The 19,766-nt window shown below is 39.1% G+C and overlaps 1 protein-coding gene across 3 annotated transcripts in view; it reads left to right on the top strand.

Annotated features, from left to right (window-relative positions):
• Positions 1–4,819: 4,819 nt before the first annotated feature.
• The window catches only part of MARCHF1 (membrane associated ring-CH-type finger 1), a gene marked incomplete at both ends in the record, with an annotated part of 462,063 nt that continues 447,116 nt past the window's right edge, over positions 4,820–19,766 (top strand). For all 3 annotated transcript variants that reach the window (XM_082652936.1, XM_082652934.1, XM_082652935.1), the window contains one exon: positions 4,820–4,918. In XM_082652936.1, coding sequence (XP_082509062.1) covers positions 4,820–4,918 — 99 coding nt within the window. The remainder of the gene's footprint in view (positions 4,919–19,766) is intronic.

The raw sequence follows: 19,766 nt of genomic DNA, 5'->3' as shown, positions 1-19,766 counted from the left end.
TTCTCCAAAAGACTGAAATGAATTCCTTGGCTTCGTTGTGATCTGCTTCAACCTCAGAAAATAGATGTGTCCAAAATTAGGACCAATGCTTTCCAGAGAATAAAATCAAGGACTCTGAAAGTTCATCCCAGCCATCATCCTGTCTTCCGTTTTGCAAGTTGATCATCTGATTGCTTCTGAAAGATCTTCAGGGATAAAATGTCTACATTAAATGGATGTTCTTCTAATTACAAAAGATGCTTGTATATACCAAATATAATCACAAAGTGAATTCCCACTGTCAGACAAAACACAGAAAAACACACCATTTTAGAAATGCTTCATTACATTGCACATTTTTTATGAACCCAGAACTAGAAATTTTAATTATTTCCGTTTTTTCCCCTCTCATTATTCCCATTGATCTTATTTTGCTTGAGTTTTTCCCTAACCCTACATAACTCTACATAAGCATATGGTTCAACACTTCCCCAGTAAAAACAGCATTTTCAATCCAAGTTTCTTTCTCCCCTTCTTTTACCAGCTAGCATAAAGTCTTTGTGTGACGCTATCTTGTTCATCCATTCTTCCTGATGACCTGTGACAGTGGCCATCCAGTGCCTTGTGCAATGGCACCTCGAAAAGTCATTCCATCCAGGTTTCCTCCCATTCAACAGGGATGCGTTATGAAATCTCCTTTCCCCAGCTCAGAATGTCTTGTTTCCATTTTCAGAATTCTCTTAAAGTTCTTACCTTTATTACTTCCTCTAGCAATGCACTTATAACTTTGATACTGCTTTGCATAGACTTTCTGTTTGAGTCCTTTGGCCTGATTTCTTCCTCCCAAGTTTCAATCAGTGTCACGTTCGAATGGCCATACATGGCTTAAACAACTTGATAACCTGAAACAAATTTTCTGTGGCTTTAAAAATAGTGTCCTGAACTTGAACCTGCCAATCTCACATTCATCTCTATGACTTGAAGTGACTTGATCACCTTCTCTCTACTAAGCCCCAACCCGGACCCCAGTTCCTCCTTAAGATGAACTATTTAGACCTATAATGATTTCTTGGTGCTCAAACCTTCTTTGACCCTTACATTCAATATTCTATATTATGTTCTGAATGTTGATTGTATTGTACCATGTATTTTTCAAACTGACTTACCTGTGGAAGTCCTATCCCCCTAAAGATACAGCAAATTGCTTGACTACTGAGATTGTCCCACATAATTTTATATATTACCTCCTGCTCCTTAATTCCTAGCATGGTTCAGAAAACACAGAAGATGCTCAATAAATGTTTGTTCAATTATCAGTTTCTCCAGTAAAGCATTAGCAGATGTTTACTTGGTTCCTTGTCTTTGCCTAATAATGTGTTTCTTTTCTTGCTTAATTACAATCAAACTGAATAAACCTTTTAGAGGTCATTTTTAGTTCTTGAAGCTGGCAAAGACTGAGGTAGGTCTTATAGTAGAGGATCAGATGTATATTTCATTTTGTTTTCCTTTTAAACTAGAGACAACCGAGGCTATTGAGAGCAAGGAGAAGCACCAAATCAGAACCTCTTCAGAAAGGCGGAGGTCCCAGCATTAGAATCATCAACTGCAAACCCCAGTTATTAGCCAGAGGAAGTAATTAGGGTACTGTCCCCAGAGCCAGGGGTTGGAAGCCAAAAGAAATGCAATTCAAGCATGTGTGTGGAATAGTATCCAGGTAGAGAGAGAATATTCCAGGGTGGTTTCAACAATAATTATGGTCAGTAGTATCCACAAAAATCAAGTTTGGAAATCTGGGTCATGTCTTAGGATTGATTGTGTATGTAGAGACAAATCAGCTGAGTGATTCTAGAATCTGGGGCTCTTCTCTGATATGGGGGCCAGTGTCTGGTAGTGCTGAGCTGTTGAGTGCACTGCTTCTTGTTTATCCCGTAGGGTTTAATTAGTGTGCGAGATAGACTGTGCTCCCACAGGAGAAATGCATTCCATTACCTTTTTCTTAGCTTTGGATTGTTACATAAAGAGTCATCCCAGTGAGACTTCATGCTTCTAGCTAGGAGAGCACCCTGGGAGCTGCTTAAGCAAAGGTGTTAGATAAATGCATCCTTGACACTGGCTGGTATAGGTTCCAGTGTTCCAAGGCTGCACAGTATTAGAACCCACAGAGTGTTCAAAGCATTTTTTTCCCCTGATTTGAAAATTTTAAAAGCTTAATTTGTGGCAGTACCTCATACAGTACTAGGGAAGTGTTTATTAAACATCCTGATTATTAATTATTCCTGTTATATATGAAGCATTTAGTTGAAAAGACATGATAAACCATGTTTATTATGTTAATAAGAACTAAACTCTTGTTTAGTGTATAAAATACTTGACAAAGTAAATCTTTTTCCTGATTTATATTCTAAACTTTAAGATAAAAGAAAGCTAATTGAAATGACTCAACCACATAAATAAAATTAACTTGAAATTCAAATCTGAGTTTTTAAAAAACCTCAGAGCAAACAAGGGATAACAGCACATGCATAATGAGGTAAAGGATTAAGACACCAGTTTAGTTAATTCGAGCTAAAAATCTCCTTTCCTGTAACTTCAATGAATATTTTAAACAAAAGTATTTAAGTTCTAAGTTATCTGGAAAGCTGCCTTAGCTTTTTACGGAAATTCTCATGGATGTAAACACAGACGATACTACTTTTCTAAACAGGTTCATAATTTACATTTTAGTATTTGTCACACACTATTAAATTTACAGATTTCTGTTTACATCCTTTCCTTAATTAAGACAGTCCTTTTGGATAGCGGGATTAATAGTTATTTTTAAAGTAAGGAAATACCAACCTCACAATTACAGGTCATAGATGTGATCCTTGAGCTACAGAAATGTTTAAGCATTATCTACTTAACTTTGGACATGGCCGTTTTGGAAGAGTTTGGCTTTTAGTCCCTTCATTAAAGCTTCACAGATACACTTTGTGACCTCAGATGATGAATAAATACTAGGTTTAGGGCTATCTAACTCTATTTTTTACTATGTTAAAGCAAGACATTTGTCACTAGGTAAACTTGCAATAGCTTATTGTTCCAAGGTTATTTTATTGATATGCTGTGGTGATTCTCAAACTTGGTTTATGTTAGAATCCTCTGTGATATATTAAAGAAGCATCTACTTCACATTTTCCCTGCAGACAGGCTGAACCTGAATCCATCGTAAAGTGAGTCTCAGATACCATCCCCCTGTTATGAAATCTCCCAGATGAGCCTGGTGGCCAGAGAGCCAGGGCTCCTGTGAGGGGGCAAATTTAGGCTGAAAATAGATTAAACTTGCAAGTACATCAAAGTGTTCATTTCAGTAAACATTTAAAGTTTTAGCAATCTTTGATGATCTTTGGCTTAATTGCTAATGAGAATGCTACCTTTTTCGCTTTTTATCTTTGCCCGAGTTTAAACAAATTGGAATGTCGTATAGAAATGGCATTATTGTTAGAATACAAAGCTAGTTAGAGATGAATTGCAGCTAGAGACTACTTTGAATATCTCCTAGTGATTAGGGACAAATTTGAACACATAAATGCCTGAAGACATGTAAATACAAATTTCCTGAATGTTGCTTTTTTGGGGGTGAAGAAGCACAAAAGATAGTGGGAGATTTGATTTACTCATAACGTCTGGAAAATAGAAATTGCGTGTATTAAAATAAGAAAAGAAAAGTCTGTCCTTTTAAAAACAGAATAGCAAATCTAACAGCATGATCACAGGAGAAAAAGGATTTTTTTAAAGTTAATATATTTTGAGAATTCACTCCACTGAGAGACTGGATTTTTTTTTTTAATTTGAAGGGCAGAAATTTGGATTAACCATTCATTTTCTCCAAATTGTATATCTATAAAGAGGACAGTAAAGTCCTTAGCAGAGTCTACTCCCTTCCTGGAAAAGCAAGGAGAAAATACTCTTGGTTCTAACAGATATATTTCCGGGAGCACAGGAGTTGCAGTTAAAGCAGAAATGGGCAGTTTGGGGCTCCAAGCCTCGGAGTAAGGATGCCCTGACTCCTGTTGCTGATGTCTCACTGAGGAAGTGCAGGCAGTAGGCAGCTCTCTCTAATAACCGGTCAAAGAAAGACATTTGCACTTGTTCCCAGTCTCTTTCTCTGTCTCTTATTTTTTCAACACATCGTTGGATTCTCTTCACTTCAAGGCAGATCCTTTAACCTAAGCAGATTATCGTGGTGCATTAAGGGCACAGCCAGCTAGCCGTATCTTTCAAGGAAGAGATTTGGCTCCAAATAGGACACTAAGCTTTTCAGCCTTCTGCTTATTTACCTAGTCAGCAGGATGCGGTGTCTCTGGGTGCTCAGCGGGCTCCTGGGGAATCAGGGAGAAACAAAAACAGAAGTGGCAGCCGCTGCAGATATGGGAGTCTGTGCCATTAAAGGAAGCGGTTGCTAATAAGGGCCTGTGAGACCTACGTTTCCTTGGTTTCCATGACAGTTATTAGGTACCATAGAAATTGAATTGTCTCCCACAATGCTCTTAGGGGAGAGGGGATGCTCCAGTGACAAAGCGGTGCAGTTATGACTTGCAGTAAATCGTTCTTTTGAGATGCAACCCTCCCTGGATTATTTGCTCTTGCATTTCTTTTCCATTCCCTTTCAGTGTGTTTGACATTTTGGCCAGAGACCCTGGCTTCTGCTGCACAGTGTCTCAAACACTCTTTTCCCCCTTTTTGTTTAGAACTGAGCTTGGCAAAGCCAGGATATGAACAATTGTGCAGGTGGGCCCCTCAGGGCGAGTGAAGAGATAAGGCATCCAGTCAGGGACTGGCCACCTGCAGCCCTGCCAGTATGCCCCTCCACCAGATTTCCGTAATCCCCACCCGGGAGACGGCCAGCAATGGGAGAAGTTCAATGGGCAGAAACAAAGAGAAGAACAAGGAAGTCGAGGTAAGAGGAGGTTTGATTTGATCAACTAGGACAGCCAAGCCAGCTGCAGCCAGCACTGCTCTGTGTGCCCCCAGGAGTGGCCACGGCTTAAGAGCAGCTGGGCTGCCCCTCTCAGTGTGTGATGGTCCATTGGAAGGGAATCATTGGTAACTAACGGAAACGTATTAAGTGTAACCTTTATTTTCTGAACGAAGGAACCAAATCCTTGAGGACAGTTGCTGCTTGAAAGATAAAAACTTCTCTTTGTCTAAACATCCTACGGAGTCACTTTGGACTCGGATGGCTCCCAGGGCTGCCCTGGATGGCTGTGACATTGCTGTCATTCATTTTCAGACAGTGGGGCTGTTGACGCCTGCTAATTTTGCCCACTGCCCTTTAAGCTAGAATGTTTGAAAATAACTTTCTTAACGAAGTGACAGAGAAGTAAGAGCTGTGACAGCTGTGTTGCTGATGACATAATATGAATTAGGACGGGACTTCACTGCCTCATACGATCTACTGCTTCCGTATTCATTCTCAGGGGTGTATGTGGATTACTTTTGTTTGATGTCTGTTTCATTTGTATTGTTTTTCTTCAAGCGTTATTTGAAACTTACATGGGCTAGAGAAATAGAATATTCAACTTATTACATTTAGGCTGTATTTTGCAGTGAAATCTAGCCGGGGCTGTTCTAAGTGAAACTGCTTGAAAGATGCTGGGAACTTATTTCCAAGCATTTTTAAGGAGATTGAGCAGACTCAAGGATATTGGGTGAAAATATTATAAATGTTGTGTTCCCCTAAAAGGGATCTTGAGACAGAATGCTAGAATCTGTAATCCTCTTGTTCCCTCAACATAACTGTTGTCTAGTCCTCAGGACCCATTAGCTTTGTAGAAAATGAACTTTCCCCATGTCTAGTTCTGCATGTTCATTCTTTTTTCTTAAGAATGGATGGTAGGGACAGAAGGGGCAATGAAACAAAACCAAAACGAAAGAAACAAAGGGAGTGGAGTGTGAAGGAGAGCCTGAGAGGAAGAGAGTAATGAACTCGAATCACCTTCAAGGGAGAAAAGACATGTGTAGCCTCTTTGTACTTTCTTTGTACTGATTTTGAAAATGTCATCTAAGAGCAAGCAGATTGTGACATGTCTAGAGTTTGTAGGAAACGTCGGAAGATGTGCCTGACTCATGTAGTGACAGACACTTTTACTCCAGTCATTGCGCTGCCATAGGCTCATGGCGTATTTGTGGAGTTTCTGAGAATGAAATATCTGCAAAGTGAGGAAATTTATCAGCTAAGTATTAACTGGAACTATTCTCTATGATATGGCTTTCTTTTGACTTGGTGATGTGATTGTTAGACAATCAAAGAGCCATCTCTTAAGTTTATTGGGTGGGGAGTGGAGTGAGAGACACTGATCAATTCTGAAAATGGGTATGAAAATGCTAAAAGCAAGATTTATGAAAATTATACATTATTTACTCATCATCTAGATTCTTTGCATGATCCTAAGATGATTTGGAAGGAAACTTCACATGAGAATACTGGGTGGCACTTTTGTTTAATATCCATAATGATCAACATCTGAACCATATTTGGAAATGAAAACACTGTTTTGATTCCCACCCCCTTCTTTGGCATTATGTCACCACCAGAAATCTCCTGCTGTTCATGTCTACTTGGCAATGAGTCAGAAAAAGCTCGAGTGGCTTATGTGACTTTTTAAATAAATCACACTTGGTTGTTTCCTTGTTAGAAATAATAATGAAATTATTCAACCTCAAATATAAATAGCCACGATCTTTATCCTGATATTGATGTTAAGCCACATCTTTAGAAATCCTCAAAAGTCTTTTGAAAAAGTTTCCGTTTATGAGCAGCTGTGTTTTCTTCAGGGGCAAACACACTTACTATGTCACAGTTTGAGTCAGTGGACATTCTATAGGAAAATTGGGTTAATTATGAGAGAAATAAAGGAAATTCCCAGCTTATATATTACTTTCTTAAAGAGACAGTTCTGAGCATCATAAAGGGAAGTTCATTTCAGGTTCAAGTACATCTTAGTTTTCTATAGGATGGAGTTAATTAGTATCTCTTTAAGAGTATATTGAAACATACTGTTAAGTCTTATGAGCCATTAAATTGTTTGTCTTGATGGACTAAATAGATAGTCCAGAAAAGTTGTGAATGCCATTTAAATTGAATAAATTAAACAGCATACCCTGTGTGTGGAAAGCAAAAAGAATCTATTCAGGGCAATGATTTCTGTAATTTCAAGTCTTGATTCTCTCCAAAGGAAGGCAATACATCTGGTATACATGGGGACATTTCCTAATGGTTGAACAAATGAGACGTATCTTCCTTTGAAGTTTCCTTAATGTATTTTGCCTGTGCTAAAGTTATCCAAATAATACATGTGCATATGGGGCAAACCATCTAATTTCAGAATTAAGACTTTGCTAATTTAAATGTGAGTCAATTTAATTTGTTCTTTTAGAAACTTAGAGTCTTTCAAATATACTAATCTATTAACTTTACATCTAGTTTTTTGTTTGTTTTTGGGCATATAAAAAAGAAAATTTGGAAACTATTTCGTAGCTCTTATTACACTCCAGAAGATTTAAGCTGTAAAAAATACATAGACAAAGATCTTAAAAAATAATAAATCTAAATCAAAACTACAATGAGATATCATCTCACACCAGTCAGAATGGCCATCATCAAAAAATCTAGAAACAATAAATGCTGGAGAGGGTGTGGAGAAAAGGGAACACTCTTGCACTGCTGGTGGGAATGTGAATTGGTTCAGCCACTATGGAGAACAGTATGGAGGTTCCTTAAAAAGCTACAAATAGAACTACCATATGACCCAGCAATCCCACTACTGGGCATATACCCTGAGAAAACCGAAATTCAAAAAGAGTCATGTACCAAAATGTTCATTGCAGCTCTATTTACAATAGCCCGGAGATGGAAACAACCTAAGTGCCCATCATCGGATGAATGGATAAAGAAGATGTGGCACATATATACAATGGAATATTACTCAGCCATAAAAAGAAACGAAATTGAGCTATTTGTAATGAGGTGGATAGACCTAGAGTCTGTCATACAGAGTGAAGTAAGTCAGAAAGAAAAAGACAAATACCGTATGCTAACACATATATATGGAATTTAAGAAAAAAAAATGTCATGAAGAACCTAGGGGTAAGGCAGGAATAAAGACGCAGACCTCCTAGAGAACGGACTTGAGGTTATGGGGAGGGGGAAGGGTGAGCTGTGACAGGGCGAGAGAGAGTCATGGACATATACACACTAACAAACGTAGTAAGGTAGATAGCTAGTTGGAAGCAGCCGCATGGCACAGGGATATTGGCTTGGTGCTTTGTGACAGCCTGGAGGGGTGGGAGGGAGGGAGACGCAAGAGGGAAGAGATATGGGAACATATGTATATGTATAACTGATTCACTTTGTTATAAAGCAGAAACTAACACACCATTGTAAAGCAATTATACCCCAATAAAGATGTTAAAAAAAAATAAAAATAAAAAAAAATAATAAATCTAACCCCAAGCTTTATAATGCATATACATTTTGATGTATTTTGCATGGTATAACATTATAATCATTTATCTATTTAGTTAACTAACCCTGGAAGTGCAAAACACAAAATAACATAATCCATCCAGTTTGGACATAGTTTGTATTAGTGCTCAAGGGAAGGATGCAGATTCCTCTTCCAGAGACATCGGCCCTGGAGGTCCTTGGGCAGTTAAAGGGTAGTGTGCCTTCAGACACAAGATTTTATCAGCACAACCAGAGATGATCCATCTCTTACGAAGTGAATGGACTAATCAAAATTACAGAAGGTATATGTACAATGCAGTTGGTCAAATTTATTAATTTGTACCTGGAGATATTTATTTTAGTGATGAAATGCTTGACTGCAAGCAGGAAAGTTCTGGAAAGGAAATTCGTAATCAGACCGTCCTTCGTAGCATGGAATCAGGAGGGAAGTCAGATGGTTTGGGGTGGGGCTGGTTCGTCTACACCTGGAGAAAGCCGGGATGTTGAGAAGGCCATGGGGGAAGCACACCTCTGATGAGCACCATAGCTCCAGGCCTGTCCAGAGCTCTCCTCCTCTCACTGAAGACAGAGACTGACCAGTTTAGCTTCTTTAACACTCATCTGCATGCTTTTCCAAATGGCCACTTTTCTATTAATCCAGTCTTTTCCTTCTGTTTTACATAGATTAACATCACTTATTAGGCTGCAATTAATTCACACTAGGGATCTGGGCCTATAAGACATCTGTCTCTTACAAGGGGAATAATCAAATTCTTAGACCTCAGGGGTATTTTAATTTCATACTCTATAACAGGAAATTATAAGGATTGTACAAAGTCCAGTGTTTAGTTAACCTGTAGCACATACTCCTCATGACCTTGTGGAATTTATAAGCAAATGTCCCTAAGATCCATTGTATTTCAAATGTGGAGATAAACCAGGGACCAAGCCCAGTGTTACTGCTACTGGCCCTGCATGCTGCCAGGCCTCCATCAGCACACTCCATCATTCCTCAGATGATGGGGGCCACGTCAGAGGAGAAAAGGCTGGAACCCTTTCCTTCCTACTTTTCCTCACTCTCAAACTGACCATGCATGACAACCGTGCTTTAGAAGGGTTTTGGGGAGAAGAAAACAAAAACAAATAAACCTCTGTTTATATGTACATTTTCCTTCCCTGCGTTCACAATTTTATGATATTTCTCTACTTCAATTTTCCTTTTTTTTTTTTTTTTAAAGAATCTTTAACTTCCCTTCCTTTTTCCTAGGATACCCCTTTCAAGATCTTCTATTTGTCTTTCCAGTGATAGCCCAAAGGGATGCCCTTCCTTACTCCAAGTAGTGGCTGATCTCTTACTTGGCAATCCCTTCATGAACTTTGGCGAATTGAAAAAAATATGGCTTTTGGAATATTCTTCATTTTGAAATAGTGGATATATTATAGATTTATTCTATTTTTAGAATTGTAAAAATCATAGAAAAATCATAAAAGTTAAATAACATATTTAATCTCAGGGCCAGAGCCTAATTTGAGATTAGCCAAATCTAGTTCCAAATTCTATGTGTTTCTTTACAATTAAGGTACCACAGACTTTTCCCATTGCTTAACCAAAATTTGTGGATCAAAGGGTTCCAGAATCAGAAAGTCCCTTAAAAATTCTTAATTCCACAGTTGAAACCCAGAGAGGATGAATAACTTGCTTACGTCGTATGAGTAGTTAGTGGTAAAGTTGGGACAAAAACATGGGCCTTCTGACTGCCATTTTCTTTGTCCTTTCTATTATTACTGAATTTACTGATTTTTTTCTTTCAAGGCACAAAATTACAATCCCCAAACTTAAAAGAGTTCATGTAACCCTCAAAGCTGCTAACCTCTGAATGGGGGAGTTTGGGTTTCTTGTTGTTAGGGTTAGCTGCCCATGACTCATAGGTTAGATGCAATATAAAATGGGTCCAATTTATAGAATATACCTAGAATTAATTTTATTAAAATTTAGAAAATAAGGTGAAACTAAATAATAATGCTCAAAAGAGTTTGGTAGGGAGGATACTGTACTGAGATTCAGAGTACCTGAAATGCAGTCCTGGCTTCACCAAAGCCTTTTAACCTTGAGAAACTCACTTAACATCTCAAACTTGTCCCCTAGAGAAAAAAGTATGTTTACTGGTAAACGCAGAAAAAAGTAAGTTTGCTAGATCTCATTTCAAAAGTGAGAGCCTTTTCTTTTCTTCTGTTACTCCTTTAATATAACCATGTGACCGTGCTTCACTCTGGACACCCAGGGACACGGTTGTCCCCAAAGGTTTAGCTAAGGCAGGGTGGGACTCACCTTCAGTGGACACCTGCTGTCTGCTGCCCATCATTCATTCTGCCTTCTAGTAACAGTGCTCAGAGAACCAGCCCTGCCATGTTCAGCCAGGTGACTCAGGACAGACTTGATGGGCTTAAACCAATCGTATATCATAATACTCTGTCATAGGAAATGGCTCAGCACTGGAAACATAGCTCCATCAGAATCGATAGCACACATGGAGCCTTTAGTAAACTTCCTGGGAAGAGAAGCCTTACTCTTCCTGAAAACCTCTGGAGTAGACTAGCTCTCTTCTTTTGAATGGTTTGTATGAGGACTTCAGGTCTGTAACAGGATATTGTGAGGGAAAAGGTTGGCGTTTCAAGGGGACCAGAGATGCTGTGGATGCTGAATCTGACTTGGAAACAGGCAGGACAGAAGGAGAGAAAGAAAACCTACGTTCTACATGATGGCAGTTGAGCCATGGGGTCAATTCTTGCTAGAAACCAAACCTTGTTCAAAACCAAACAAAATGATTCAATATATGTTCTTTATTGGTTAAGCCATTTTCTTGTTTGGATGTTAAGTCACTTACAGCATGACAGGGTCCTAAATGATTCTTTGCCAAAGTGTAGCAGCCGACCTCTGAGGTTGGAGAGAGCCAGGTTCCAGGTAAAGCCATCACAAACATTAATTTATGAATAACCTGTGCGCATTTACCCAGAATGCTCTGTATTATCCAAGTGAAATGCATTTTGAGCAGGAATGAGCCCAACGCTACAGGGAGAATGCCAGGGGGTAGAAAGGCTAATTCACTTTTCATTTTTCCAAAAGTACACTTTCCAAGGACTCTCCTGAGTCTAAATTGTGTATTAGAGTCCCATGTGCTTAGCGTGAACTCCACTGAGCATGCTAATAGTATTGAAAGACTTTTCTATAATGAAAACCAGGAAATTTCCATATTATTATTTGCTTTCAGAAACAAAATTAGCATAATTCACATTAATTTTTCTTGTTTAAAACAGATGTTGTGGATAATTGCATTAATCAGTAAGACTGAATAACACATTTTATTGACTATTAAATGAAAAAAGTAATTGCCAACACACCCTCGTCGGTAGTTTTTAAATTGTGGGCTCAGTTAGGCAGGTAGATTGTTAAAACTCCTCGGGTGTGGATTTTGGAAATTATTATGAATTTATGGCTGATTTAATGAGACTCAGTGTGATCACTGTGTTTGAAAGATTGTAGAACAAAATTCTTGATGCGGAAGTGTCTAGGATCATGGGAGGAGCAGGTGTAGCTACCCATGTTTTATTAATCAGGATGTTTAGAACTTGCTGATTACCCAACATTTAACTCGATTCTTTGCAGCACAAAGGGAGCATTGAGGATGCCAAGATGGATTTAGAATCTCTAGGTTTGAGGTACCGCTGAAGGGGGAGGATGGCAGTGTGAGCATTGCTTTCCCCTGGCTCATTCCACGAAATCACCTCGAGCCACTTGCAGCCGCCTTCATAACCTCCAGGTGGGGATGAGAAATGACATCTATTCAATACTAATTCTCTCCCCTGTCTCTGCAACCCTGTTAAATAATTGAAATAGGCATGACACAAGGGTGGAACTGGTGATGAGACTTGGCTCTTAGAACAAAAGGCAGAAGCAGGCAGAGTGTTTCTGGGTGTGGGGTTCCTGACGTGATGGCTCCATTCATCATCTGGTGCAAATCTGGATGCGGCAGGCAAAGAAGACAATTGCAGAGGGCTCTCTTCCCCCAGCCGCTGCCAGAGAATACACAGGCTCTGATACACAGGAGCGCTTGGAATTCTTTAGGATTTGTGCTTTTGATGTCAACATCAAAAACAGAGCTTCTTAGGAAAGAATTCTGGCTCCAGGAAACCGCTGGACACGCAGTGCTGCAGGGCACTGGAAAGCTCAGGCGTGAGATACAGAGTGAACAAACATTTGTTAAGTGAGGCACCGGCTGTGTTTTCACAAATGGTCACATTTTTTAACAGAGAGTAATTATTCCTACCTGTAAACCTAAACACTTAATGCTAAACAAGTTCCACACAGTGGTGTAGGGCTGTGAGTGCTTCGTGGTGGCTGAAAGTTGTGTTCCAGTTGTGCAGACTTAGATCCATAGCAGTTTTACTTTCCAGTTTTATTCAAAATTAATTTTCATAAAGTTACAAAATATGAAAGAGATTTGTTATTGTAAATTTTACAAAGCTTTAAAAATTCAAATTCCAGCAAGATGGTTTTGTTTTAATCTAAAACTACTTTCTCTATGACCATTTAGTATGAAACGACTACTGTAGTACATTCAAGTTTTGGAAGAAGTGATATCTGCTTATCATTAGCCAATAACACAGTAAAGGATTTGCCTGTGACTGGCAATGTTACCTTCTTACTCAGGGATTCTGTTTGGTGTCCAGTGAGCGCATAATAGAAATGTCATGGCTTAGAATTAGAAGAAATCTCTTGCATGTTACATGTGGAGAGGCAACAGAGCAAGGTAGTTAAAAACGTGTCTGGAAGAAAACTAATTGGGTTCAAATGTGAGCTTTGCCACTTTTAGTGGTGGGACCTCGGCAATATTACTTGACATCTTTGTGCCACAGTTTCCTCATATGTAAATAGTGACAAATGTGAGACATTCCTCACAGTTATGAGAATTAAAATGAGTTAATATTTCTAAAATGCTAGGAAGATTCATTGAGACAAAATAAATACCATTAAGTGTTTGATAAATAAAAGTGGGAAAAGGAATCAAATCCCTATTTTTCATCAACATAGTTTATTATTTGCAGTGAATAAGACCCATTAGTTAGTATCTTCCCTTAGTGATGAAGTGATGAAGACCCAAATCGAGCCTTTCATAATAATGATGATGTTAAAAAATAATGAAAATAAAAAGCTAGCTCATTGCTATTCAGAGTTTGCCCACACTCTGACCTTTCTGTGTTTAAACTCTCTATTTGCCTTAGATAAGTGAAACCTAACTTATGGCTTTTCTTTACTGTCTGAATGTCAATCTCACAGCTGCTAAACCAAGAATTTTCTAGTGTCAAAAGAATTTGTAGAAAAATGCATGCTATCTTTCACTTCTGTTCCATGAACATATTGCCAAGTGTTCTTTACTTATGCTACTATTTCTCAACATTTCATGGGCCTTTAAATTTAAGTATTGTAAATATCTCTTTGATAATTCTTTTTACTTTTCTTCATCTTTATGGGGGTGATGCTCTCAATTTCCTTTCATTTTAACAACTCTTTAGTTATCACGTAGAATAGCCCATGCTATGAAAAACTAAAATAACCAATGATACTGAAAGGGAAAGTTTGTTGAAAGTTTACATGCATAGGATTGTCTTGTGAATATCTGAGCACTTAGGGAAATGGTCTTTTTTTTTTTTTTTTCATTTTTCTAAATCAAAATAACACTCTTCTTAACAAAGTAACATTGTTCTGAAGATCTTTTAAATTGTTCTGAAGATCTTTTAAATGGTCTTCAACTGAAGGGTGAAGACTTTATTACAACTGTCGAACCTACAGCATTTACCTGAGGTGCTGGCCTGATTTAATTCTAAGTGAATTGCTCTATGAAAAGTTTTATTTTTTTTTTCTTCTGATATTCTTTAGGGACATTAGTGCTTTCAAATTCAGTGAAATAACTTGGAGAGTAGAAATGCCTAAGAAAAAGCCACTATGCTGAATTTGACTTGGGAGAACAGAATATGAGATCCTTGGGAGTTGATTTACAGGGACTGGCTAACACTACAGGTGATATTTAATAGGTGTCAGTTACTCTGCCTTTGTATGATGTCAGCAAAGGAGGTGACCATGTTCTCCCAGGTGCCTCAAGCTGCAGAAATTCTGGGCTTAGTATGTAATTTCTGGTAATCAGCCTTAACAGATAATCTCTCTTCCCAGCCTGCTAAATGAATGCGCTATAAGGGTAAAGGCAGTTTTCTCTAATCTCGACGTTAATATAATATATATAATGAAATGTATTTATAACGATCATTGTTATTATATCTAATATTGTTAAATACTACATGTCCAATAGGAATAGTTTTATGTGCTTTCCATGGTAACTCACAACTTCTCTATGAGATCCTACTCTGGTTGCTATTTCTGTGTAATGAATTGCCCCCAAATTTAATGGGTTAAAGCAACCATCTTATAATGTCCATGAATTCTGTGGGTTAGGTGTTTGACAGCACACACTGAGACGCTTTGCTGTGCGTGGCTCTGACTTCCAGTCTGTGACTCCCAGTCGATGACACTGAGGTGACTCAAATGCTAGGGACTGGGATTATCTGAGAGGTCATTCACTCCGATGTTGGGCACCTGACCTGGGATTATTAGAAGACTAGGACCACCCACTGAATAACCTACACATGACCTCTTCATGTCTCTCCATCTTCACGGCAGGCATGGTACTTCAGGGTAGCCAGACTTCTTGCATGGAGACACAAAGTTCTAAGTGTGAATTTTCCAACAAACAAATCAGAAGCTGCATTGATTTTCATTTTACAGCCTCAGAAGTCACCCAGCATCTCTTAGGCAGTAACCTATTTGTCAAAGCAGCTGCTCACATTCCTACCTAGATGCAAGGACAGTGGATATAGAGCCCACCTTTTTTTTTTTTTTTTTTTTTTTTTTTTTTGCGGTACGCGGGCCTCTCACTGTTGTGGCCTCTCCCGTTGCAGAGCACAGGCTCCGGACGCGCAGGCTCAGCGGCCATGGCTCACGGGCCCAGCCGCTCCGCGGCATGTGGGATCTTCCCGGACCGGGGCATGAACCCGTGTCCCCTGCATCGGCAGGTGGACTCCCAACCACTGCACCACCAGGGAAGCCCAAGCCCACCTTTTGATGGAAGTAGTGTCAAATAAATTGGAGCTCATGTTTTAAAGCCACCACAGCTCACCTGTGGTCACAATTACTTACACACCTTCCTTTGCATTCCAGGGTGCAAACTACAATTATTCCTTTCCCCAAGCCCTCTCAGGTCTCAATCCGTTTTTTCATCAACTAACAAGTCCAGGATCTTGTCATCTAAGCTATCTAGGTGCAAGTGAGGCTTCTTGGGTGCAGTACTTCTAGGATGGTTGTTTTCAATATGATGAATTCTAAAATAAAGAAACACACTGTCTCTCTGCTACACACTCAACACTTAAAGGTTGAATCACCTCCCTAGACACTCCTATTCATGAAGAAAGAAATAAGAGACTCACAGCAGACCCTGGTCCATGATAGTTCTGAAATCTGGGTACTTGTTGCACATTCTTTGACTAGGCTTGTTCCTGCCTCCCAGATGCAGTTTCCTGAGGCTCTTGGTTCTGCTCTCTAGCGCTTGGTTATTCCCTTTTCCTTATTCTTTCTTTGCTATAAGATACCGTCTGTCCTTCAGATGAGAAGCCCTCTCAAGCTTGCTTCCTGCTCACAAAAAATGGCCAAGGCCTCTTTTCACTTTGGACTGTCTCTGTCCTTTTCAGTCAAAGCTGACCAATTTCCTTAAACATTTTGTAGGTCTCCTGTGTTTTGATTTATAATCCATTTAATTAGACAAAAGCCATATGCAAAATTTTCTTCAAGATCAACTCAACTATGTTGGCTTCCTGTGAGACAGCTGGAGACAAGGATCTTAACCTTCTCAGAATCCCCATGTTTAACAGGGGGAACTTTCCAGGGATGCTCTTAAGATCTTGGAAAGGGTTTACAAGGCACTGCTTCTAATCCTTCTAAGCTCTTAGAGTTGTTTTTTTTTTTTTAATTTCTTCTTATTTATTTATATATTTGGCTGTGTTCCATCTTAATTGTGACATGCAGGATCTTCTTTGCGGGCTCCTCTCCAGTTGTGGCGCGTGGGCTCAGTAGTTGTGGCGCGTGGGCTCTCTAGTTATGGCACATGGGCTTAGTTGCCCTGTGGCATGTGGGATCTCCATTCCCCAGTCAGGGATTGAACCCGTGTCCCTGGCATTGGAAGGATGATTCTCAACTACTGGACCACCAGGGAAGTCCCCCTGAAGAATTTTTATAATCATTCCCTTGAATTCGTTTTAACTCAGAGATGTTTACCTGAGAGGAACCAGGATTTGAGATTTGCACTGAGGCATTTTCTTAATTTGAAACTCTTCTGCTGGGAGAGACTAAGGATAGAAAAATAAGTTTATTTCTAAGCAAAAGGAGCAAGGCCTGGTTCCCTTATATTTCCTCTAAATTTTGCTTCAAAACTGGAGTTCTCTTTCCATTTGTCTCTACATTGGTATCTTATCATATGCAGCCTGTAAATCTCTTCAGCTACTTTCTCATCATACGTGAGAGTGTTGCCAAACTTTCTGCCACTAACAATGTTCACCCTTTTTTTCAACCTCCAATACCAGTTTCTTCCTAAATTTCCCATCCTTGATCAAATCTCCTTGAGATCTTTCCACCTGTCACTAACAGTCTCTTAAAGGTTGGTGTTAGGGTTCTTCAAAATACCAGTATATGGTCAAGCTTTATGTTCTAAAGCCTGCCTTCACACTTGATAAATTTGTACAGCTTGTTCTAAGAGTCCCTGAAGAGGTTAAATACAGATTTTGTGTTTGCCACATTGTTTTTTTAAAGGATATGACAACCTATTTTAATACCACATATATATATATATATATAAATCATCTCTGCCATTGCTGGATTGGTTAATCTCAGCTGCTAAATTAACTTTACAACTGTTAACAGTTACTCTGATAGTGACTAATTCTGATTCTTCTAAATCGAGCCCTTTAGATTTCCATACCTAGCTGATCTTTTAATATTTAAGACTTTTTTTAGTACAACTATCCCTTGCAATATGAATAAATCTAATACTTTAGAGTGTATTTTAATTTTTTTAAAAATTGAACAATATCAAATGCAAACTGCAGAATCCTTTTGACACGGCTCTCTCCCTTGGCTAATTCATATTTCACTCTTTTTATAATATTCTGAATGACAATATAAAAGGCATACATCTTAAATATGTAATATCGTATTTGGAAGACTCAGTGTTAGACAGTATCTGAAGAGATCAAATCTTCTCACCTAGCCCCTAGACCTTTAAATATAGTAGCTCTCCAGCACACCTTTTTCATGGAAAGTGTATTTTTTCAAACGTACATGGGTGAAGGCTCTGTTTTAAGTCTTTTCCTTGCCCCATGCTCTCCACCAAATTTGGTTCTGTGGGATTTTCACTAACAGGACCAACCTGTCTGGCAAGTCTACTGTGATAAACTGGAACTAGCCAAACTGTCAATCACTACAATTACGTTACATGTAATAAACTGTCTCCTGGGTTTTCTTTGGCCAGTACCTGCGAGCTTTTCTTCAGTTTTGGGTACAGGAAGCTCAGTTCTGCCTCAGGGGTAGGATTACCGTTTCCATTTACCTGTGATGCTTTCCCCCTACTTCTTTATATGTCTGGCTCTACCCACCTGTCTGAATTTGTCTTAGTACTGCAGCCCCCTACCCCCCTTTCTGTCCCACTCCTTGGTATTATTTACTTGGTTAATATAGATCCCAATCCAAAATTACCTAACCTGTCTACTCCTCCTTGAAAATAAGATACAGAAGGAAGAAGTGCTTTGCCTCTGTCCTTGTTTATAGCCACAGCGCCCAGAGCTGGGCTGGTGCATTGCAGCCCTACAGTAAATATTTGTGGGAAGAAGAAACTGTGTGTAGCATTCGTGACGTGATGGTCTTCCTTCAGTCTGTACTGTTCAGAACTTGCAACTTGCTGGCAGTGTTGGGTTTAGTTCCAACTGTTGCATTTTAAAAGCACTGTTGACAAACCAAAGCATTCCAAGAAATGGACAACCCAGGGAGGTGAAGAGGCTCAAAACGATTTTTCTATAAAAATTTAGGAGCATATGTAGAGTATGTATGTCTTAGAGAAAAAATATTATGCATAAAATCACAGTTTTTCCCAAGTATTTGGAGAGTTGAGCTAGGGGAGGGATTAAATATGTTCTATCTAGTACTAGAATGCATAACCTAGCATTAAGAGGACACAATGTCAGAGTCTGATGATAATTTAGATTAAAAGTAACCAAACTCCTCTTTTCAGATTAAAAAAAAAAACCAGAGTGTTCATATCAAAATATGCCTTAAGATATTACAAGTTTTGAGATGGATGTAAAGCTAGAATCCAGGTTTGCTGGCTCTCACTCATTGTTCTCTACATTCTAACGTTCTTTCTATGAAACAGCACTTTCAAGCCTTTGAGACTCCATTCATTTGTCATTCATTCACTCACTCAGCTAACAAAGACGTATCGAGTTCTAACTATCTGCTAGCATGTAGCACTTGGTGATAGAGTTGTTCTGCACACAGACGAGTTCCTGGTGCTCATAGAGTTCACATCCATCATGTGGGAGAAGTACGATTACGGAGGTCAGAAGTAGTCCTGTAAGGAGGTGGGATCTTTTTTCACTATACATAAGGACTTATAAATCTTGAGAACTGGCTGTTTCATTCTGACAAGAGAAGTCCTGATTCATGAAGCAGAAGGGCTCCTGAGACACTGAGGGGGTCAATCAGTCAGGAAAAGGATTTGGAGGGAATGTTCTAGAGGGGATTCAACTTCCGAATGGGGAGACAGTCCTGTTCTTTTTCCTCCAGAGTCTGCTTTGCTGTGTTTTGAAGCATGCCCCATGCATGATTGATCTGTCATGAAGGACTTAGGGGATGATTCATTGTAGTTCCTGGGTGGTCTCATTGGCCCCAGGATCCTCCAGGACCCAGGGGAGAGCAGAGTAATGAGCGATTCTCCACTCAGGCAGCTTGATGTAGTCCTGGATCACACTGCATCCCTGTTCTCAGTCAGATGATACTCAAGGCAGTAAAAATAGAGCTCCACAGCTTACTGTAACTTTTCAAGCTAGTAGGTTTACCCCACAGAATTATTTTTATTTTTAACTTTAATTTCTTTTTTACTTTTCTACTGGACTATAGTTGATTAACAATGCTGTGTTAGTTTCAGTT

This window comes from Grampus griseus (assembly GCF_964374135.1).
Source record: "Grampus griseus genome assembly, chromosome: 4".
NCBI classification, from domain to species: domain Eukaryota; kingdom Metazoa; phylum Chordata; class Mammalia; order Artiodactyla; family Delphinidae; genus Grampus; species Grampus griseus.
Note: the sequence above shows the minus strand (reverse complement) of the source record. Positions and strands in the feature narration are given on the sequence as shown.